The sequence below is a fragment of the Plutella xylostella genome, chromosome 5 (assembly GCF_932276165.1).
Source record: "Plutella xylostella chromosome 5, ilPluXylo3.1, whole genome shotgun sequence".
Classification (NCBI taxonomy): Eukaryota; Metazoa; Arthropoda; class Insecta; order Lepidoptera; family Plutellidae; genus Plutella; species Plutella xylostella.
The window spans coordinates 12,824,814-12,849,354 of NC_063985.1; the positions used below are offsets into that span (position 1 = coordinate 12,824,814).

Genomic DNA, 24,541 nt, shown 5'->3' on the forward strand with positions numbered 1-24,541 from the left:
CATCATAACTCCTACAAATACATCACTAAAACATCACTATAATATAGTGATGTATTTGTAGGAGTTTTCAACCATAGACAAAAACCGACTATAGATGGCGCTAGTGAAACCTTCATACTAACAGCACTGCATTTTTATTACTTTGTTTATAATGACCGGCCGTATATTGGAAAAATCCTTTTTAGGTGAAATGTAAGGCCAACTAGCATCGTCAAAATCATAACTTCCCTTTGAAAGCGTTTTTTCCCAAAACTGTCTCTTTGCCCGCCCTCTTCGTGCTAATTTCAATTTTTAGACCCAACCTAGTGACTACCACTCCAGACCATTGGGTATCTAGATAACCAGTACCTAGAATGTTGAAGTTTATGTGAAGAACGCTAAAAACGGTCGTTACTGAAATAAACACAGCACAGGCAGTCATCTACTGGACAAATTTGGAACTTTTTTTACTGAGCTGTCCGAAAATTCTCTCATTGTGCAATGCAGTTATTATCACAGTATGAAAACTACAGTAGTTGTACCCAAGACTACCAGAGCTCCATACCATTACCATGCTCATGTGGGTTTGCCGAAAGATTTTCCATGACGATTGGTTGGCCAAATCGTTTGTTCACCGAGAGCACTGTCTGACAACGGTTGGTACAGGTAAGGAGCAGAGAAATCTGACCCCCCTCAGAAGCGTTGTTACTATGAGAGGGGGGTCAGGTCTCTCTGCACCTGACCGTACGCCGAATAATAATAAATAGCACAATTTACCACCGTAACTAGCTGCTCTTTCAAAGTAAAATGGTGAATCGTGATGTCGGTAAAGTTTTTTTTGATCACTTGTCTCGTCTGACAATACTTTTGTCTTTTTGTGATCATTCCCAACACTATCGTAAAAAAAAAATATAATCAAAAAAATGGCCGTCAATCTCGGTCGTGTAATTTTAATTTTTAGTGTAGTTTTGGCTACATTCTTATTAGAATGTAGAGCAAACGATATCTTAGGATGTGGTGGATTTGTTAAGAGTCATGCGAACTTGGACTTCTCCAAAATTGAAATTGGACTGTGAGTTAACCTCTAAACTTAATGTTTTGCCGTCTCAACCAGCTAATTAGATTAAGTCGACTGTAGCAATTAACAATGTCGTAAGTGAAAAACCGCTACTTTTCAGTAGAGCCGTTTTAAGTTTTAAATATGACTAAAATAGTTCTAAAATTTACATTACTCTATCTATCTTAACCAAATTCGGCATGGTGACTTAGTTTTAAATGTGCTACAAGGTAGTAAGATAAAAAGTTAGTATTTTTGATAGGAAAGGTGAAAAAAGGCACATGTGACATTATTAACCGTCAAATCCCAGATTAACTTTGTCGGAAGAGTTAGATCCAACAATGTTAACTGGACTTGGTATTATAAATTTTGTTGGTAGTGGGAGATTCAACAATGTTCACTGAACTTAGTACTCAAAATTTTGTCGGAAGTGGGAAATCCTGCTATTTTAAGTGGACTTTATATTCTTTACGATGTCGGATTTATGCTTTCCTGAATAAATTTTTCCATGAAAATTGTAGTTTTCCATTATTTTGTTTCTATTTTCTAAGATAAATTTTAGTTATCAATTATAATAATGCAACCATAATCTGCTTATAGTTCTAGACACAAAACTGAATGTCGCAGTTTCTTAAGGCATGCTAAGAACGGGAAATTCGGGAAACTTCGTCACATATTCTCCTCGGCCATTCCTCAGAGGCTGAAGACTTTTGTCCAGTGAGTCCTGCCAGTGAGGACGTATGTTGCAGAGACCTGGACACTGACGGTAGGACTGGTCCACCGATTTCAAATCGCTCAGCGTGCTATGGAGAGAGCTATGCTTGAGGTTTCTTTGATAGATCGTATCAGAAATTAGGTTATCCGTCAGAGGACTACGGTTACCGACATAGCTGTCAAAATATGCAAGCTGAAGTGGCAGTGGGCTGGTCATATCTGCCGAAGAATCGATAACATTTGGGGTAGACGAGTTCTCGAGTGGAGACCACGAACAGACAGACGCAGGGTGGGACGCCCTCCTGCCCGCTGGACCGTAGGCGGGTAGCCGGTTGGAGGAGGAAGTCCGAGAACCGAGTGTTGTGGCGCTCATTGAGAGAGGCTGCAACTGAGATTTACCAACTCCTCAATGAGTGCTGGTGTTGCGGTACAGTGCCAGGTAACTGGAACGGAGCGGTCATAGTTCCTTTGCATAAAGACAAAGGCTCTCTCCAGGTCCGCAACATTCACCGTGGCATCAGCCTCTTAAGTATCGTTGATTCTGTATGGAAAAATATTGATTGAAAGGGTATAAGGGTAGGGAGACAGAGAATAAAAAATCTTGGATGTGTTGGCATGGTATTTGAAGAAAGGGAATGGGATTTGTGGATTACGATCTTATCACTACGTATAATGTCACAGATAGGTCCTGGCTTAACAGAGTTCTGTGCCTTCTTAGATTTAGGAAATGCTTTTATAGTAAGGAGGAATGATTTGTGGGACACAATGTCCGTTTATGGAGTGGACAGCCAATTGACGCGACCACTGGGATCCCTTTAGGGACTTTGGCTTGCGTTTGGATAAATAGAGCCTACACTGACTGGTTTAGCATCCACAGGGGTGTTAAGCCCTGCTTAATGTGTGCTTTGTCTTGGGTGTTTCATTTATTTAAAGAAAGTTATGTTAGATATAAAAGATGAAAAAGAGGATTGCGAATCGAAAAGTTACTTCTTAAGTGCATGCTGTACGCTGACAATTAAGTCTTACTATCATCGTCGGTAGAACAGCTGCAAAAATAAGTAACTTTCCGGTATGATGTTTAAAAATGATGGGAATGAAAGGCGAAAGTAATGATGTTTGAAAGAGATGAAATGGGGATTGAGTGTAAGATCACGATAGAGAATTAAAGATTACAGCAAGAGAATGAGTTTGTATTGTTTGGGTATCCTGTTAACGAGAGATGTAAGGGGGTTATTGAAAGTGATGGTGGGAAATCAGATAAATTTATTGGAGCCTGGAACTCTGTAATGAGGAGTCAGAAAGTGTCTCAAAAAGCTCGTTTGGATGTTCATGAGAGTGTTGTTCCCTACGCTGATGTCATTTTTTATTGTTATCACTAAAGATCTAGCATACTCGTATCCTTGCAGCTGTACAGTAAGAGGCCGAGAAACCTGCAGGTTACAGTGCACGTGACTGCACTAGTTCATCTTCAAATCCAATAGGAATTTTATTGACGGTTGTTATCCAAAAAACAATAAATAAATAATAAAATATCGCTACCTATAAACATACAGAATGTAAAAGCAATGCTCCTGAAATCATGAACCACATGCTCCTTCAGTCCAACTAAAAAAGTCTAAGGGACATACCTACGCAAATTATCATTTTTTCTGTTTACCATACAGAATTACCTACTCTGGAATATTACGAGTATGTATGGGATTTCTAAAGATGTGAGTGTTAAATTTAAGTAAACTATTTTTGCAGATACCAGAGCTATTAACTGTTTTTGAAAAATCTGCCCTTAGTAAATTTACAGTAAGAGGCCTTCCTTACTAGGCCATGGTCACATCAGCAACTACGTATCCAAGCAGTAGGTATATTGAAATGTATGGTATTAGCGACGATGCCACACCGTCGCCAAGTGAGTTAGGTACCATAAATTTCAATACTTACAGCTTGGACACGTTGCTGGTAACGCGGTCAATGAGGTTCTAGTGAGGCTGGGCTCTAACTTTTATAGAGAGCTGGTCGAGATTTTACAACGTTAACAGAAAATAATGGTACACTGTACCACATCCAACTCAATAGTTTAACATTATGTACAAATAACAAGGTCGGTTCTTCCATATCCGACAATCACAAGGGAAAGAAGAACAAATAATAAAGTCGGTAATACCATTTACAACAGTAGTACTTGAAACGCAAGCAAGTAACAATGTGGGATGTGGTACATCCGACTCAAAATTAAAATAATGCGCAGTTAATACTGTTGGATGTGCCGTTTGCTACAATGTTACCTGTTCAGTACTGTTTATACAACTTCCATACGAAAATTTAATAAAATATTAATTGTTAAAAAAAATACATTGTATTAAGCAAGCATGTTAATGTGAGATGCTATAAAAATATATATTTGTTAAATTGTATCCGTTTTAATGGAACATGTTTGTACACAAATCTTCAAATTCTGTCATACATTGTCTTGAGATCTTTACCCGTTCCTTGATACACTAAGTCTACCATTATTTAGAGCAAGACATTATAGTTTCATTATTTTTATAAATTAATTGATCTTAAAGACCAAATAATAAAATTGTATAACGCAACTTGGGCTCCTCCCGCTAACATGGCGGGAAGTGGTAGATGCGACCAGCCGCCCCGCTCGCCCGCCCCGGAAACAGTGTCGCAACATACTTACCGACAGTGTTAAGCGGTCGCCATGAACAGATCCGACTTTTTTCCACAAGAAAAATCGGGAAATATTCATAATTAAGAGCTGAAACTTTCCTAACACCTTCCTTATTGATATTATGACCTTCTAGTGCAATAAACTGAAAAATGGCCAAAAGTCAGTTACGACATTGTTAATTGCTACAGTCGAAGTATCCTTTATATTCCATCATCTGAACGACTATTCACTCAACAGCTACTAGTTTGTTCATAAACCTAACTAATTTCCATTTACAAATCCGCTAAATGTAACAATTTTATTGCTCGTAGGTATACCAAAGACGGTGCCCTCAAAGAGAGGACAGAATGCGCTCCAACCAACGGCTACTACTTCCTGCCTCTGTACGAGAAGGGGGAGTACGTGCTGAAGGTGCACCCGCCGGCGGGGTGGAGCTTCGAGCCCTCGCAAGTGGAGCTTTTGGTCGACGGGGAAACAGACCGCTGTTCCTCTGGTCAGGACATCAATTTTACCTTCAATGGCTTTGGTATCACGGGAAAAGTGATCACGGCTGGCCAGAGCGAGGGCCCCAGTGGGGTCTCGGTGCAGCTGGTCAATGAGAAAGGAGACAAGAGGGAGACAGTGACAGCTGCGGGCGGGGAGTTTCATTTCACTCCTGTGATACCTGGAAAATACACTGTCAAGGCTTCTCATCCAAAGTAAGTGTGGAATTTAGGAGTGTACTATGTATCTCTCTCACCTTTACATATAGACATGGCATTGTGTCTTACCTGGTGACCGAAATATTGCTGGAAAATGTTGTAATAACAATTCACCTTTACAAGATCTTTTTATCAATACTAGAAAGGTCCACATTATTCATTCTTTTAAATGAGAAACAACATCCATAATCAATTAGCAACCATGATACAAAAAGCAGCATGTCACAGCCATTTTATAAAACATTCTAGAACATTGATCCTCAATTTCCAGATGGAAGCTGGAGCCGTCCCAGGCGGTGGTGCAGGTGAAGGAAGGCAACACGGTGCTGGTGGCCGGTGCGCTGGCTGTGAAGGGCTATGACGTGGCCGGGTCAGTCAGCTCCCACGGGAACCCACTGGCTGGGCTGCATGTGCTGTTGTATTCTAAGGAGGTATGCTGTGCTATGATTACCTACCTTTGTTTTAGTATAAAATTGACACCAAGTGATGGGCGTCTAGCAGTTCCAGATGAGATAGCAGGATGAGCTTGATTAGTTTTTGTGTGAATGAGTAAGCATATAATGGCGAATGGATGGTAGACATTTTATAAGTAGACTAGAAACACACTGTTTTATTTATAGTAAAGACTAAAATCTTTTTTTAACAGAACCCCAAATTCCGTGTAGAAGGCTGCCAGACAGCCCTACTCCAGGGTGTCCCGGACTCTCCCATCTGCTACTCAGTGACAGACGCCTCCGGAGTGTTCTCATTCGGGCTGGTCCCGGCCGGGGACTACTCGCTGCTGGCGCTGGCCAAGTCCCCGGGACAGGCCATAGTTCAGTACAACGTCCGGCCGGACTCCGTGAAGTTCACTGTGAAGCATGATAGCCAGTTTATCAAGGATGCTTTTGAGGTAAAGATGGTTGTGTAAGCTTGTACCTAATTTGCTATACCATACTAGTCATTATTCTGTGGCTATACTATTGAATAGATGATCGTAGTTATGGCATGCTGATTTCTTTTGAGAATGAACTCAAATTATATACGACAAGAGATCACCCTTGGGAATTTTCTAATCAAAGTGATAGAAAAAAACTATAAGTACAACGCCCAAAAAATTATCAAACCAGAAAAAAAACTGAGATATAAACTAATTATTACATCAAGAATGATCATATTCAAAAGATAGTTATAGTTTTTAGAATTGATCCAGCCTATTAGACTCAAAAGAAGAATAACACGATACCCGTTTTCTAAACTACGTATTATTTTATAGTGCCTGTCATTCCCGACGACTTGGTCATAGACAACAGGCACTATACCTTCAGTCAGACGGCAGTCTGACATCAGGGATCCATGGAGCAGTGGATCTAGCCGCTGCAGCGTATAGCCACAGTACTCACTAGGAGAGTCGCCTCGGGGTGGTGAGACCCCTCCCTGATGTCCTGACAGGTGCCGGAGCTGTTGATGGCACGCTCACTTCCCGTACTCCATCCGGAGCACTCGTGTTTGGGATCCACACTAGGGACAATGGAGAAGCCATTTGCCAGATCTCCACTCTGGTACCGGAGCTGTAATGCGCGCTCACCTCCCGACATGCAGACCTACATGTCTACCCATGGAGCCTACTCAGCTGGGTCGGCCGGCGCATGCTATCCTCACGCACTACTTGATATCCAGTCAAGCACCGGAGATGTCAGTCCTAGGACCAACTATAAGGGAAACTCACGTGCCCCGTGACTCTTTCGCATCAACGGCCCTCGTCCTAAACCGCTACTTGAGCCACTAGCTGCGCACGGGGGAGACGCCCGGTGACAAGCATACCGGGCAGACGAACGTTGTCCCCCCCTGTAGCTAACCAACCGCCACTACGAATCCATACCCAAGTCCGGATCCACTAGCAAGCTAGTGGAGGGCTCGAGATCCGGACGCCCGTAGTACCCTGGTCCAAACAGCCGGACTCGTAATTCCGGCTGCGCAACCCCGCACACCTCGGGTCCTGGTGGCGGGTAAGAAGAATAACAGTGAAACTTTCACATAAACCAATCACATTCTCAGGTGACAGGCTACACGCTAACGGGCTCAGTATCCACGGGCGCGGGGCAGCCGCTGGCGGGCGCGCGCGTGTCTCTAGATGGACAGGCGGCGGGCGTCACGGACTCGGCGGGGAAATACACGCTGCGGGCCGCCGCGCCGGGCGCTCATGCTGTCAGCTTTCAACACGGTGAGTGACTGTGTGTGTGTGTGTAGCTTAGGTGGCTACGTAGTTGCTGTATTACGAATAAAATTTACAGTTGTCGATAGGTTATAGAGTTTACATAGATATACACGCCTTTCGATAACGTTTGACGTGCATATTAAAAATGATTAGTGATACTGTAATAGGGCCAAAAAACGCGTAATTATCCTGATGTGAGCTGAGGTAACAGGCTCAGTAGCCACGGGCGCGGGTGTGTCTCTAGACGGCGCGGCGTCGCGGCGGGGAAATACACGCTGCGGGCCGCCGCGCCGGGGGCTCATGCTGTCAGCTTTCAACACGGTGAGTGGCTAAATAGTGGCCGTATTACGATTAATTTTGTCACTTGTCGATAAGTTATTCGATAATTCACCGGAGTTTACATAGATACGGACGCCTTTTAATAACGATTGACGTGCATATCTATATATTCGAAATTTTAAACATGTTTCATGATACGGCTAGTGTTACCATAGAGCTCTGCGGGCCGCCGCGCCGGGGGCTCATACTGTCAGCTTTCAACATGGTGAGTCAAAGAGATAGTTCCCTCATAGGGCCTAAATATCCGAATTAGTGTCATGTGCTCGCAACACTCGCGACATCCCTATGGAGTACCAGCTAGTGGGAGACGTTTGCATGAAAAGTTTTCTAGCCCATGACGTTGCGGGCCGCCGCGCCGGGAGCTCATGCTGTCAGCTTTCAACACGGTGAGTCGAGCTTGAGTTTAGCGTTTAGATCCCCTTAGGGCGCAAAACGAGACGTTACGCTCTCTTCTACGGAACGCCTGGGAGAAGACCCATAATATTTCTGTTAGCTACGGTGTGTTGGGACGAGGTGACGTAGTGGGGAGCGGACAAGTGAAACAACCATTAGAGTTGAATGCCTCTAATTCGACTGACCAGCGGTGCTTACCCTACAATAATATAACAATTTCACTCATAATGTTATGATCCAACTCAGTAGTATTCAGTAGCCCTACGGAGATGCGAAGGCGGTAGCATAACCACACTGCAACCAGGCCGGGTGGTGTAGGTTGGCGGTCAGCTGCCCAACGACTAGAAGGGCCATATGTTGTTTAGTCATTAGAAATTGTGGCTAGGAGTCCACCATAGACCAATAAAAACGTAGGTATACTTAATTCGTTTGCGTAAATGATCAAGACACGCTTACTGTAAAATGTGCTAGACTGGATTTGCGGACGAATTGGGTTGTGTTGAATTGTAATGTAACTGTTATTATTATGTTGTTGACAGAGCAATGTGAGCTGGACGACGTGAAGCTGACGATCAGCCCCAACGGAGCCGTGTCGCTGCCCGAGGCACGCGTGGCCAGGTGGAAGGTAAATAATGTACACCCCTTCACTCCCTATACATGCTAGAAATACTGTCGTGAAATAGACTGCAAGTTATAAAGAAAGGGCCAATTTTATTCTCTGTTGCAACACAGTATAAAGAACACTGGCATTCAGAATGGCTACCTTTAGGCTCCCACTAAAAGTGCTTTGCAATGTAAGGTAGAAAGATTTGTTCGATTTTATATTACAGAAAAATATGTAAGTTTGAAGCCAGATAACCAATACTGTGTAGTACCAAAGACTACAATTTTATAACTAGAGAGATAGTACTACTAAGAAATTGAAAATGATAAGTATTTGTTTGTTGTGTTCAGGTGTGCGGCACGGTGACTCCGTCTGAGCCCAGGAACGTGCTGATCCAGGCGGAGACCAGCTCTCTGGTGCAGTCCGTCGCCATCTCTAATGACGGGAAAGGTAACTTGAACTTTCGTCATCATCAGCCTATAGCAGTCCACTGCTGGACGTAGGTCTCTCCCAAAGCACGCCACTGGATGCGATCTTTAGCTTTCCGCATCCAATAATAACCAGCCACCTTTCGCAAGTCGTCACTCCATCTAGCCGGAGGGCGTCCCACACTACGATTGCCTAGTCGCGGCCTCCACTCCAGAACTATCGTACATACTATTAAATTTATTTGTGACTCAGCATAGCAGGTAGCCGGTAGTAGCTGGATGAGGAAGCCCAAGGACAGAGTGTTCTTGGGTGCTTCATGGCTTGTGTTTAGCAGTGGACGATTATCGGCTGATAATGATGGTTTTTGCCCTTTGCGTTTTGTGCATGGAAATCAATATTATTTCTTTGTTTTCAGGAAAATGGTGCACATACTTGCCGATGGGAGTCTACAACATCAATGTGGAAGTTTCAGACAAGGAACAAAAAGATGGACTACAGTACGTACATTATTTATTATGTATCTTGACCAATACGCATAAGACACTTTCTATATCCCCTTGATCTTACACCAAGTAACGACATTATGTGGCTCGGCCATGATTTGTCAAATATTGCATAGACAAAGAGAGATGGGCCCCAATTTGATCATAATGCCCCTATTGCACCCTAATTTTCACCAACATTTTTAAACTTCACCTTGACTACAACCCCCCAGGTTCTACCCTCTCTCAGAGCGCGTCACAGTATCATCAGCCCCAGTGGAGGGAGTTATGTTCTCTCAGCTGTACTGCGAGGTGCAAGGGAAGGTACAGTGCGCGGTGCCGCAGTGTCGCAACTTGGCTGTGACGCTGAAGTCGCTGGCTAATGGCAACGGGAAGGAGCTGGTTACGAGGACCAAAGAAGGTTAGTTGCTGTTTTTTGTAATCACATCGGTACCGAATATAAATAATAGATCTAGGGTTTATCATGAAAATATAAGTAGGCTTGGTTTATACAATACATGTTAACATGTGAATTGTTTCACCCACTACAGGGGCCCATGATTTGTCGAAGGTGTCTTGTCCGATAGTGTTATCTAAGTACGTTTCTTATAAAATGAGCCTACCGGTGCACATAAAACATTTTTTTAAGACTGCAGAATAACTGGTCTGTCAGGCTGTTTTTAATATGTTGCGGATTTAATCACACACGCGGGATTGCCCCGCACGCATGACTCCCGCAATTTATTATAATGCGTAGAATAAGCACGCGGGACGCGGGAAAATGGCGTACGATCCCGCATGCTTAATGGAATTCGCATAATATTAAAACACCCTTTACTCCGTTAAACCATTGCTTGTTCACACACAATTTTAAACAAACCCATCACCATAATTCCGCAGACGGCTCCTACAGCTTCTCCAACGTCCTCCCCGGCACAGTGCAGCTGTCGGTCAGTGAAGACGCGCTGTGCTGGCGCGACGCGGCGCTCACAGTCCGCGTCGCCGCCGCCGCCGCGCGCGCGCCGCCCTTCGTGCACAGCGGGTATAGGGTCACCGTACGAGCCAAGTATGATGCTACGGTAAGGAGGAACATCATCCACTTCCACAGATACAAGGATCGGCAAGGACATAGCTTTTGACTGGAGGCCACCAAATGGCAAGCGCTCCCGTGGACGCCCTGTCCAAACATGGCGCCGAAGCGTCGAAAACGAGCTGCGAGCCGCTAGACTAAGCTGGAGCGAGGCCAAAAGTTAGTGGAGACCCTCTGCACCTCTGGGGTGCCATAGGACTGCAACAACAACAGTGTCAGATTACATAGATAGGGTCACCGTGCGAGCCAAGTACGATGCTACGGTAAGGAGAAACATCATAATTATTATAAACTTATAATGCAGCCAATAGTGGAAATCCACACTTCGAGAACTATGTCCCTGATTAGGGATCGCAGGAGCTGATGATGATGCAGCCAATGATCGTTGACTGTAACACTAGACTTGTGCTAAAGAGTAAATGGAGCTGTAATAATTGGGTCATTGTGCGCACTCAATATGATGCTACGGTAAGGAGAAACATCATCATTTACCTACTTGTTATTCTATGATCATCATCATACAGACGGTACCTACAGTTTCTCCAACACAGTGCACAGCGGGTACCGGGTCACCGTGCAAGCCAAGTATGATGCTACGGTAAGTAGATCATAACCTTCGACGAGAACCTGAAAGAGCTTTTATAGCAGTATAATTTTTGCTATACTTGTTCTTTTTATATTTTTTATTTTTTTCCTTGGGTTCGCTTCTCCCAAATAACCCCTTTAGAAAGCTTTTACCTTTCAGAAAGTAGGTGTAAAATGGGTCTATATGAAGTTAAATTTCGGATTCTGTGTACCTAGTACCTAGATTAATGAAAGCATGTGTTAGATGTGAATTGGTATGATACCATACCAATGTGTAAAATACTAGTCTTCAATAAAATTTCCACGTCTACCCCTCCTCTCCTAGGCATATGAAATACATAATTTCTTAATACCAACATCAATCTTCCAGGTGAAATACACCGGCGCAACCTCCAAAGACTCGGGTGAGTTCGAGGTGAAGGCCCCGTCGACCCGCGTGTGCCTGTCAGCGGCTGACAGATACTCGCTGACCCCTCGCTCCTGCCACCGCTATGAACCGGAGACTGTCATCGTTGACACTACCAAGGATGTCACTGTTAGTATATTTTCTGTTCTATTTTATTAACCCCCGACCGAAAAAGAGGGGTATGTATCGGTCCGTGGTAGCGTAGCTCCCAAACGAATGAACCGATTTTCGTTTTGTTTTTTTAGGGTCATAGATAAAGTTACCCCGAGTGTTTTCAGCCATATTCTATCAAAATCGCCTTAGCCGTTCAAAAGTTATGCGACTTTTAGTGTTGAAATAAGGTCGTTTTTAACGCTTTTTTTTGTCCATTATTACTGAGTGCTTTTAACTTGTTTTACATCACCTTATATATCTCCTTCCCACAGGACGTGACCCTAACAGCAGTGGCCCACGCGACAGAGATCGAGATCGTCTCCCCTCACAAGGTGTCGGACTTGCGACTGCAGCTGACGGGCTCGGCCAGCGCTGACACCGTCGGACCGCTGACGGGAGAGCCGGCCGGAGGGAACTACGTGTATAGGCATACGTTCTACTTGAAGACGGTAAGTAGAGCCACTGTTCTATCTTATAAACCGGGTCCTGACCGGAATTCTAATCCCGAAAACGAAATCTGAATTACGTGGGAAACACTGCCGTATACGACAAAGCGGAATTTTTGAGAGTATGCTCGTTTTATATACCGCTTGTATGAAACTAGAGCTATATTCGGTTAAGCTGATTGGCTGCTGTTGTAGTGTGTTTCGATCGCGTATTCTGATACACAGGTAGCGTCAGAGTAGTCACTCAGTAGGTGCGTACTCCGGCCATCTTTCTGATTAACAACGATGCTATCTATCTGAAACTAAACCTCTAGACGGTCGAATGGCGTAGTGTTTAGTGGCCCTGACTGCTATGCCGAAGGTCCCGGGTTCGATTCCCGGCTGGGGCAGATATTTGTTTAAAGACAGATATTTGTACTCGGGTTTTGGGTGTAGATATTTATATTTGATATCTATCTATCTATGTATTTGTGTAGATATATCAGCTGTCCGACACCCATAACACAGGTTCTGCCTAGCTTGGGGTCGGATGGCCGTGTGTGAGATGTCCCCACATATTATTATTATTATTACCTCTATTCCAGCACGAGGTATCAGCCCTGACGGCCACCTCCTCTTCCCTCCTCTTCTCGCCGCCGTCGCAGCAGCTGACGGCAGCGGGCTGCCAGCGAGTGCCGCTCAGTGCGCGCGCGGCCGTCACGCTGCGCGGACGTGTCGTGCCGGCCGTGGCGGGCGCCGTGGTCACCGTCACTAGCGGTGAGAGCACTGTCTGTGTCCTAGTGTCCTGACCAGAGTCCTACTAGATACTCTATAAGAAGAAGAACAACTTCAAATCGGAAGTCTATCTTCTCAAAATCCCTCTCGATCCTCCTCGTAACTGCGGCGTCTGCCATTTAGTTGCACCAAATAGAGGATTGAGGACAGAGCCATAGCTAATTCGTAGCACATCTTCTGTTGGGTAATTAAGTTTGAGCATCGATTTACTAATTCGCTCAAGCAACAATAAATTACTCTTTCAAGATTATAGAAATAGTGCTTATTTTATGTAGAATAATATCCAACAGACATAACTACATAATAATATCCATCCACCACCGCAACTATAACAACCTCCCCCTCACATTCCAGACTCATCCGACCTCAAGCTCTCAATGACGACCGGCCCAGACGGCGCCTATTCCTTCGGCCCCCTGGACGCGGCGCAACACTACACCGTCACTGCGGAGAAGGAGTCCTATGTGATGGGAGCCAGGGAGGCCAACGGGGACATCAGTGCGAGGAGACTGGCGGAGATTGTCGTGACCGTGCAGGATGAAGCCACGGGGCAGGCGCTAGAGGTAAAAATATATAAATATATGTCTCATGTGTCTATCATCATAAGTCAATCATTGTCCCCTGCTGGATCTGTCAAGCAGTGCTGTAGCCACTACCAGCTACCTTTCTATTAAGTTCACCTGTTTAGCGGGCTGGATGGCACCTCACGCTGTAATATTTTCTGTTTGTTGTATCTCTTCGAAAACCCCTAACGGTTATCACTTGTTTGGCGGATTTCAGTGACCTGTTGATCACCTATCTTTGTCTAATTACCTTGTATATTTTTTAAATTAGATAAGCTCCCAGATTTTTAAGCTTATCCATAGCTTAAAATTTATCCCCCACTTACTATAATCTTTCTTATCCAGGGCGCAGTAGTCTCATTATCCGGCGGCTCGTACCGCAAGAACCTCATCACGGGCCCGTCGGGCTCGCTCCGGTTCTCGTCGCTGGCGCCGGCGCAGTACTACCTGAAGCCGCTGCTCAAGGAGTACCGCTTCTCGCCGCCCGCTACTATAGTGAATCTGCCGCAGGGGCAGCTGGAGGAAGTGGTGTGCAAGTGAGTGGAGCTCGTTATAAAATAAAAACGCCAAGATATTCTAAAGTAACGCACTAAAAGCCTAGGGTGATAATAGGGCCCGGACACAACACTGCGTTGCGACGTCGCGTCGTGTTCTCAAGTGTTCAGTGGGAGAGAGTGGCACGATGCCTATAGGGTAGGACGGAGACGCGACGCCACGCAAAGAAAAAACGGTAGTGGCACTATAAGTTTCGATAGACAGCCAGTGAGACGTGATGGCGACGCAGTTCCATCATCCGGCGCTCATCTTACGACGTCATATGTGTAGTTTTAGAAAGAGCCCCCCTTATCCGAACGGAGAGTAGTTTGTAAAAATTGACGTTCATCAGATTTTTTTATAGTTTTACGATGAATAAAAATATTTAACGTTGAATTTAGTTTGTGTAGGTAGTATAAATTCCGCTCTACACCAAAGCAAACCGAACAACTTAGCAACAATACGACGGTAGCTTTCGACGTCATCTTCGCTTTCGTCTAATTCGGTGCTATACCTGATCGCGCCCCCCCCCCCCCCGGCTCGCTCCGGTTCTTGTTGCTGGCGCCGGCGCAGTACTACCTGAAGCCGCTGCTCAAGGAGTACCGCTTCTCGCCGCCAGCCACTATAGTGAACCTGCCGCAGGGGCAGCTCCAAATAGCTGGGGTAGTCTAAAAAGACGGCGACGCTACAGCACGCTAAAAAAACCTCAGTGGCACTAAAAGTCTGCAGCCAGTGAGAAGTGGTGACGACGCGACGCTTGCCGCTGCCTGGTAGTAATGAATCAGTTCCATCCTCCAGTGCTCATCGTGCGTCGTGACATGAATATAAATTACGCTCTACACGAAAGCAAACCGAACAATTTAGCAACACTAGCGCTACCACCAACGATGGAACTAGTGACTTTCGATGTCATCTCAATCTTAATCGATACTTAATCGATTTTGGAACATTTTATGTCCAATAAACTTACTATACTTCCTGTTTTCCCTTGCAGAGGCACCCGCGTAGCTCACTCTTGCTTCGGCTCGCTGGTGTCTATCTCGGGGGGCGCGTGGGCCGGCGCCACCGTCACCGCCGCTCCACTTACTGAGGGCAAGAAATGTACGGAAGAACACGCCACTACTGCCGCTGATGGGGGCTTCAGGTGAGCCTTGTTACTGTAGCAGTAGGGTTGATGTTGCAGTGACACCTCGTCACAGCCGCGCCGCTCACTGAGGGCAAGAAATGTACGGAAGAACACGCCACTACTGCCGCTGATGGGGGCTTCAGGTGAGCCTTGTTACTGTAGCAGTAGGGTTGATGTTGCAGTGACACCTCGTCACAGCCGCGCCGCTCACTGAGGGCAAGAAATGTACGGAAGAACACGCCACTACTGCCGCTGATGGGGGCTTCAGGTGAGCCTTGTTACTGTAGCAGTAGGGTTGATGTTGCAGTGACACCTCGTCACAGCCGCGCCGCTCACTGAGGGCAAGAAATGTACGGAAGAACACGCCACTACTACCGCTGATGGAGGCTTCAGGTGAACCTTGCTACTGTGGTGTCTTAGGAGGTGTGGGTGAGGGTAAGGTGCACGTGGAATGTGTCAAAACCGCGCGACGCCATTGAAGCGCGCTGCATCGTGCCTCTTTCCTGCTATTAGTCAATTTCGTAAAGGACTCGTTCCGAATCCTCTCTTATCTTTCGTTCATACATGCGACTCGTTGCTCGCCGATAACTGTCATTTCATTCTTCTATTTCTATTTCTATATGTGTGTTATTATTAGATATAATTTGACGTGTATAACAACAATGCCACCGGTATTCCGCAGGATCCGCGGCCTGCTCCCCGAGTGCCGCTACTCGCTGCAGCTGCGCGACAGCAGCGTGCCCGAGCTGGCTGGTCTCCGGCTCGTCACGCCAACGCAAGTTATTGAGGTATGATAGTAGCTTCATACTGTAACTGTCAGTATAACCACACGTAAGCGCAGTCGCAGGGGTTAGCCTTACATGCCTTGTTTATAGAAATACCACTAGTATTATTTTATTAAAATCTATGTGATCCTTCAGAGATTTCGAACTCTGCTATAATATGCTTGGCGTGTGAAGACGAATGGTCACGATCTATAATATAATTACAGTCATGATCTTCAGTTCCCCTCCTACTTCCATCATGAATTTACTTCGGCACTGTATTCAATTCCAGCTCCCTCAGTTCATATCGTTTTGTTCCGTTTATCTTCAATCAAATCTGTAAATTACAATACCATGACCTAATTTCCAGATCAAAGGCAAGAAAGACATCTCAGGCGTGCGCCTGATAGCGATCCAGCCGCATCAACTGACCGACGCGACCGTTCTCATCCACGCTCCCAATGTCGACCACTACAAGTCACTCCGCCTGAAGCTAGCTCTAGAAGACAACCCAGCTTCACCAGTCTACACCACCAAGCTAGACGCGGCCGGTTACCATGGCAACAACAACCCTGGCCTCATGTATGTGCTGCCGCGCCTGCCGGCTGATAACAAGACCTATGTGCTGACTGTGGAGTCAAGCTTGTCGAAAGCCACGCATAGCTATGAGGATGAGGTGGTCTATTTCACGTCGGATGGACAGTACAAGAGCTTTGATATCGAGTTTGCGCCTAAGGTGAGTTTGTTTGCTAAATTTTTAGTACATAATGTAGCATAGTATCGCTTTACATTGTTAACGACAATGTATATGAAAGCAAGTATTGTATACTACTTACTAAATTTCCTACATATTATCGATCATTATCATAGCATCGAGAATTGGTTTAGTTAACATTTACTTAGTAAATACGTGATGTGCACGTGTGGACTGCGTGTTACTGAATGTGCTAATTCGCTAATAATGTCGTTTACTCCAGTTTACACCAGATTTTATTCAACTTGAAGGAAAAAACTGTACACATTAGACTGATACAATAATGTTTTAAAATATTATTGACTATTTTGTTTATGCTGGTTTAACAGTCATGCTGATGTGGCACTCATCATGCTTCAGCAACGATCGCTTTAGTTCTGACACCACAGGCAATCAGATAGATAATCTTTAAAAGCAACCATTATTACTTACTAGTTTTCTAATTTCACCCTCAAACTAACCAACCCAAACCTTCATTCCAGGTGAAATCCGGCGACCAAGAGCTCCGTCAGACCTCTCTGCTCGTAGTCCCATTACTCGCCGCCCTGGGAGCCGCATTCCTCTACCGCGACGTACTAATAGCACAGCTGATTGAAGCGGCCAGCGGAGCCCTAGACCGCGCGCGCGTGAAGACCACTCGCGTGCAGAGACCAGAGGTGCTGGACAAGGCCAGCATTGACCAGATCGTGTCCAGTGTGAACGCGGCGGGCAAGAAACAGGGGAAGAAGAAGACGCCGTTTTCTAATTAGGGGTTTGGGGGTAGGTGGTGAATTATTGTGTTGTGGTGGTGTAGACTGGTTGATAGATTGCGACAGTCGGTTTTATAGTCGTTTCGAATGTCGAATAAGATTGGTATTAAAAACGGCGTATAAAGTAAGTTAGACAAAATAATATTGTAAGTAAGGTGGAATAGGTAAAAAGTGAATTATATACAAACTTTTGATAAGCAGGAATCAATTTCAGGATTTATTTATAAATAAGTAAGATTAATTCTGATTGCAGAGTGGTGTAATGCATATTCTTTTGTTATAATTTAGTTGAAAGACTTGAAGCATGCAGTGAAAATGACCAATGTACATTATTTTGTGTGAAAGTTGTAGCATGGAGTTATGTGGAAATAACGAATTTGTTAATTTGTACTCGAAAAAAGGCTATGTTACCATTATCCTGCCTTATCATTATGAAGAAAAACAAACAGTCCTGAAAATATATTTGTGGACTGCATAATTATGTCTGTAATTTCTTCTTAGTTTCAAATAAACTTTAAGATCTCTGTAAATGAAAATGTACTAGGTTTTTTACATAAGCTATGAGTTATCCCTGATGTAGCTGTGAGTTTAAAAGAGTGCGATTATTCCCTGTTTATTTATAATTGTTGTTGATTTAATATTTATCGAATTAATATATTGTGGTGCATTTAAATATACAGTGAAAAGTATTCCTTTTGGTTTTAAAATGAAATAAATTGTGGATTGTTTAAGATTTATATTGCATTTTATTCTAGGTTACATTATATTTACACGCTATTTCTTAGCCTAATACATAACTTGTCTTAGTAGCTAAATCACAAAAGCTTGATGTAAATCTCCGTTCATAGTTCTCACTTCATGTTCTAGCTTCAAAACCAACCCTATTAGGTGTTGCAAAAACGTTATAGTAAACCAAAAGGCTGTAAGCCAGGGGGTCATTGTATAGTCACTCACTTCCGCTTCCTATACAACTTTTGCAACACCCTTTTCTATTACATATTATTATTATATTGTGTCCCTACTCAATAGCTCTCATAGTCAGTATCCACAAACTCCACTTCCCTCGGCGGGGCGCGCGCGGGGGCGCGGGGCGGGGGGCCGCCGCGGCAGCCCGTGTATGTTCGCTCGCAGTCCGCGATGGAGTGGGCGCGGTGGTCCCAGAGACGGGCGTTCTCCTTGCTGAGGGGGAATGTACAATGAACATCATTATGACAATGGTTGTCGGTCCAGCTATGTAGCTGGTGAACAAGTTTTAATATAAGCATACAAACACAAGGATAGGTTGATACAAGTCTTTGCGTCCATGTATAAAGTCACAAGCGGAAATGGATCCTATCTAACTAACTGTACACAAGACCTTTTAGGTTTATTTGAGCACAAACCTGTAAAAAAGGGATTATAAATCGGAATTTTATTTTTACTATGCATTTAACTTTTAGTAAATAACTAACAATGACAAAAAGTCGCATAATCGAAATCTTTATTTTCATGATTATGGACATCCTGGCAAATCAATCCGTCAAAAGTTTTATGATAGTATCCGCTAGAGCGAGAAAACATAAGCTTTTCAAACATGGCCTGAATAATTAAATTAGTAATGTTAACAAATGTAATATCTTACTTGACAAAGTACAGCTCGAAGGCCGCGATGAAGTTCCGGCTGGAGCGCGCGTGCAGCTTGCACAGCTGCAGCTTCTCACATTCCTCCGCCGTACTGGAATCATATTTACAAAATACATAGAACGGTGGGGGTAGTTACACTGAACATTATGTTTGTAGGGTAGGTAGTGTTTTTTTACTCTGGGTAGTACAACTAGTTGTGATCCTACTAGTATTTGCTTGGGTGTGATTCGGATCGGGCTTGTATAGGTAGGTATTCGGAGGCAGGTTGCTCTCTTTAAAGTTCCTAACTCTTTTAGAAGACTGATAGTTTAGGTCGGTACGGTACTTATGTTATCTAGCTAAATAATTGCACACACTAAAGTGACAGTCATCACATCACATACCTCCGCCTAGTCCTGAGCCTCCGTCCCCCGAGCGCCCCCTCCTCGAACCCTCCCCCCGTGAGCGCGGGGCTCACGAACCGCTTCCACAGCCGCGGCCCCTTCCACGACGTGTGGTGGCCATCTGTGGATGTAAGACCACGCGTCAATATCACGATTAGGTAGGTAGGTATGTGCAATTTTGAGTTAGAATAACTAACGGGACAAGCTGAAGAGCATACTGGTTGACTTGAATCCCATTGCGGTATAGTATTACTATTTACAAATGTTCTATATCTTTTCTTCTTCTTATCGTGTCGACGACAAACCAACAAAGTCGTTAAATAATACATGCCCAGAACTGGGCCACTGGTACTGCACCGCTGGTAGTGGTCATGAGCTCTTCCCGCTATATCTTTTCACAAAGAATCTCGCTTAGATACTCGCTTGGACCTATCTGTGTGGATACTACTACTTACTAGTCACCTACTATACTAGACACAATAGGTATTTTAGTAAGATGGAATAAAAAAAATTACACACTCACTTTGAACCACATCAAAATCTTCCACTGGATGACCCAACACTGCACAAAACAAACACAACACTACAACGTATGTCAGCGCCATCTAAGTAGGTACCTAACTATTATTTGAAATCTAATAAAAAAAAATTAGTTCCGCAAGATGAATTTAGCAGCTAAGGACTGAGGATAAGATGTCGTTGCTACAGTTTATATGAATTTCCTGTAACGGATATAAGACCACTGAAATGACGATATTCACAAGGCTGTAATGTGAACTTCAAACAATATTTATTATCGTAAAGAATTAGGTAGATGATTTGCTGATAATTTAGACAAACAATACCAGGAAATTGATGATTTCCGAGGGTGCCTATCTACACTGTACCTACGCTACCTACAACAGTAACGTTTAGCATTCGAAGTTGGTAGGTAGCTAAGAACATCGACGATAGAATCTCAAGAGATTGGCAGCTTTTACTCTTCAAACTAACTACTATTGTAGATGTTATATCGAATATCGTTGTATCGAGTCTCAAGCTGCATATTTAAATGATAAAAAAATTATTGTTGTACCTACTCAGCGAGTTATATGAGGCAGGTTCACTGGTTTATGTTTGTTGACATGCTAAAAATAGTTTTGAACTCGATTAGTCCTTAGACTAGAGTGTCAGCCAGAGACCCCACAAGAATAGGTGTCCATCTCGAGAACTTTCTACTGTTCAGTTTTTGCTACTCGAAACTAGATGGCTCTACCAGCATCATCCAACATTTTATTTTAATATTATTAATTAGTTCCGAAATCTAAATGATCAGCAGTAACAAAATAAAAATAAAAATAAGGTTACTAAAAATAACAATTCAGAAAAGTGCCATAAATGAAAACGTAGAAATTATATTATAACTAATTTGTTTATGTTTGCTCTCTTTTGATGTAGTTCCACTACTCACTGTAAGATGGCGTTGCCAAACATTTCTAGTAGTGCCTAGAATTTTCCGCAAACTACTCGAGTATTCTGGCCGTTAGGGTGCGTCACCGTCGCGCCATATAAATACGCGAGCCGGCGCGGAAATTGCATCAGTTTTAAAACAGAAAAGCATCGAAGTGAAGAGGAGAAACAAGCAAAGATGTCACTGATTCCGTACTGGGCTCGTCATTTGAGGAACCTGGCGTGTCGGGACCCCTTGATGAGGGTTCTAGAGGATCCCTTCACGGCGCTATCCAGGGACCCTTTCTTCCGCGACCCGCTGAAGTACATGAAGCAGATGTCCGCCCTCGACCACGACCACAGCCACGGCATCGACGGCGTGCTCTCCGAAACCGAAGTCAAAGCTGACGGGAAGAAAGTCGAAGTCCATCTCGACGTACAAAACTTCACTCCCGACCAGATCCAGGTGAAGACCGTCGGCAACGAGATCACAGTCGAGGGGAAGAAGGAGGTGAAGAAGGAGGGGGGGTGGTCGCGCAGCCACTTCGAGCGGCGGTTCCTCTTGCCCGAGGGTTTCCCGCCAGAGCGCGTGGAATGCCACCTGGACAAGGGCCGCCTGGTGCTGGTCGCCTTCAGGGCACAGCCGGTGGAGGAGCGCACCGTACCCATACAGGATAAGACCAAGGATGCGGCGAAGTCGTGAAATGTGATTCGTTATTGTTTTGGTTGTATTTCCTTTGCATCGTTCAGACTGATTAGAATAGTTTGTTTTGTATTTTAATTTAGCTTGTAGGTTTTATAATTATGAATAATACGTAAAATAATAAACGTTTAAAATTTAATACAGATTCGTCTTTTATTTTTATCTCTTAGGCCCCCCGCGCACTAGGCAGCCAGGCTGCGGCAGCCAGTAAAATATATGGGAATTCGTGGCTGCCTAGTGCGCGGGCTCCTATACAACATCATTATGTTTTACTGGCTGCCGCTGCCTAGTGCGCGGGTGGCCTTAGTATTCATAATAAATACCTACCTACATATTAAAATAGGTACTTACTCGTAAATTTATACGAAAATATGGTGAAATTGTTGAGTTGCTGGCTTAACGTCGGGCCGCCGCTACGCCGCTCCGAGCCTACGCTTTCAACCTACTTGCGTTACGCCGCTCCTCGCTTATGAAGTACTTTCGTTATGCCGCGCGTAACATTTTCAAGTTAAGGGGATGCCCTCCTATAAACATTTAATTTTTTTTACTAATATTAGATACATAGATAGATAGAATATTCTTCGTTTGTACACACACACATGAAACATAACTTAACATAGGGTTCCGCTCATCTCGCATAATCTTTATTGACCAAAACTCATTTCGCATAACTCGTATGGTCTAAACTTTTTTGGCTGAACCATCACTTTGCCAAGACTTATGTGGCATAAGGCTCGTTTCGTCTAAAACTCTTTAGGCACAATCTTTGAACACCTAAGTTTCGTTTGCTCAAATTTATGTTCGTCTATACCTATGTATAATCTTGTTTCTCCTAATGTTATCTTAATAAATAATATATTAAGTATGTAGTAAATGTACAAATTGTGGTATTTTTCTCCTACATCCCGAAAATCACGATATTGTATGATCAAAAAATCGAAAGTTAACGACCATTATAATTATTACAAACCCCATGAGATCGAAACCTAAAAATAGGTGCGACGACGAGCAAAGCGAGGAGGAGCGTGTTAGGTGCACATGTTCATCAAAACCAAAGCGGAGCGAAGCGAAGCGGAGCGGAGCGGAGCGGAGCGTTTTCCAAATAGCGGAAACAATACAAGGCACCAGTTTGCGCTATGTAGGGAGACGCTCCGTCAAAGTTAAAGCCAAACGAATATTATTACTTTGTATAAATCTATGCCATAGCATTATTAGGCTATTCAAGATTTGGCCATACCATTATTAGGCTAAACAATGTTATGCGAAATAACTTTTTACTAAACGAGATTTATGCCATACGATTTTCGGCGTAACGAGACTTTGACGAAACGTTACTATGCAATACGAGATTAGGCAAATAAATCTTATGCCAAAAAAGGTAGAACCCTTAACATATGTACAAAACTGTCAGTCTTATCGCTTAAAGCGATTTTTCAAGAAAACTATAGGGATGAAAGATATTTATGATCAAAGAAGTGTACTAAATAGTCAATAAATAAATGATGCAGGTATACATGACATAATAATATATACTGATATGATTTAGTATAGCTACAATTTTGAAATGTACTTCAATATTGTAACTTTTTCATTACTTGTATGTATTTAAAAAAATCACGTATATACTATGCATATAATGCACAAGTTCATAGATATTTACAGGTAGATTTAAATTTCCAATTGTCTATCAGTATTTTTCACAAAAATGTACCTCTGCCCTCATACAAAAACATACCTAAAACAACTCCCCCTAAACAACTCCCAAAACACCTTACGATTGCTGAGATATTTACAGATTTAAATTTACAAATTAATTGTCTACCAGTATATTTCACAAAAATATACCTCTGACCTCATACAAAAACATACCAAAAACAACTCCCCCTAAACAACTCCCCAAAACACCTTACGATTGCCGAGATATTTACAGATTTAAATTTCCAAATTAAAATGTCTACCAGTATATTTCACAAAAATATACCTCTGACCTCATACAAAAACATACCAAAAACAACTCCCCCTAAACAACTCCCCAAAACACCTTACGATTGCCGAGATATTTACAGTACCCTTAGCAGGAACATTTCATCGTTTCCGTATTTCATTACTACACGTTAACTTTGAACGTATTGAAATGGCAGCATAAGCCTTCGTCGTGTGCCGGTCGTTACAACGTTACCAGAGTTAAAATAAGGTTGTACCACACTGAGATTGTTAAGTTCAAAACCTTCATAATAATTTAAAAGTAAGCAGCGATTCCTTATAAACGCACTTTAACAATTGTCTATGGATGATAACTATGATTTGAACGCACATCCTAACTTTTTTTTTGACATTTGTCATCTGTCATCTGTCAAATTATCAATCTATTGACACTGACAGGTCGGCTTTCATAATTATTTGTTAAATTTGTTTATTGTTTTATTGAATTCAACGCAGTGATATTTGCCTACGGATACCAACGCCAAGGCCCACGGATGGAGAGGTCGCCAGTGGTGCCTTAATAAGTGGAAGGAACTAGCCAAGCTCAATAGCGAAGGGACGGGACAAGGAGTGATAAGCAAAGGAGAAAATTAAACATGAAACATAACATTAAACATAAAAGGTTGTCATGACAGATTATCCCCTCGTCTCTCAATGATTTCCTAATAACTAGGTACTCTTTAAAAAGCATTAACTAGTTACCTTGAGTTAAAATGTATTGTAACTTTTCTATGAATAAGGGGGTTATTCTTAATGATGCAATTATCATTTGTTTTGCAGGTATGGAGTGATTATATGAATAAATACAAAGAGAAAATGCTCCCAAATTGCCTAAGGGGGCACAGTGAATGGTTGATGGTTCAGCCCTAAAATGGATATGTCAGATTGAAATCTGCCGGTGAATGCTATAT

At 43.4% G+C, this 24,541-nt stretch overlaps 3 protein-coding genes across 3 annotated transcripts; 2 read left to right on the forward strand and 1 right to left on the reverse strand.

Annotated features, from left to right (window-relative positions):
* The first annotated feature begins 866 nt into the window (after positions 1–866).
* LOC105390550 (nodal modulator 1) lies at positions 867–18,247 on the forward strand. The gene is made up of 20 exons (XM_048633257.1): positions 867–1,051; positions 4,733–5,119; positions 5,394–5,553; positions 5,769–6,014; positions 7,160–7,325; positions 8,591–8,676; positions 9,006–9,105; positions 9,500–9,581; positions 9,800–9,987; positions 10,464–10,645; positions 11,612–11,776; positions 12,073–12,249; positions 12,831–13,002; positions 13,375–13,583; positions 13,929–14,119; positions 15,112–15,261; positions 15,553–15,636; positions 15,926–16,031; positions 16,390–16,743; positions 17,244–18,247. The coding sequence occupies exons 1-20, from the start codon at positions 903–905 to the stop codon at positions 17,508–17,510; spliced, it is 3,621 nt and encodes a 1,206-aa protein (XP_048489214.1). The 5' UTR covers positions 867–902; the 3' UTR covers positions 17,511–18,247.
* LOC119692421 lies at positions 18,232–19,753 on the reverse strand. The gene is made up of 5 exons (XM_048633258.1): positions 19,735–19,753; positions 19,517–19,637; positions 19,132–19,224; positions 18,489–18,689; positions 18,232–18,430 (listed from the first exon to the last, which is right to left on the reverse strand). The coding sequence occupies exons 1-4, from the start codon at positions 19,751–19,753 to the stop codon at positions 18,533–18,535; spliced, it is 390 nt and encodes a 129-aa protein (XP_048489215.1). The 3' UTR covers positions 18,232–18,430; positions 18,489–18,532.
* A 1,359-nt stretch (positions 19,754–21,112) lies between these two features.
* Positions 21,113–21,725, forward strand: LOC105398627 (alpha-crystallin A chain-like). Its single transcript, XM_011570772.3, has one exon. The coding sequence runs from the start codon at positions 21,144–21,146 to the stop codon at positions 21,645–21,647; it is 504 nt and encodes a 167-aa protein (XP_011569074.3). The 5' UTR covers positions 21,113–21,143; the 3' UTR covers positions 21,648–21,725.
* Positions 21,726–24,541: the final 2,816 nt, after the last annotated feature.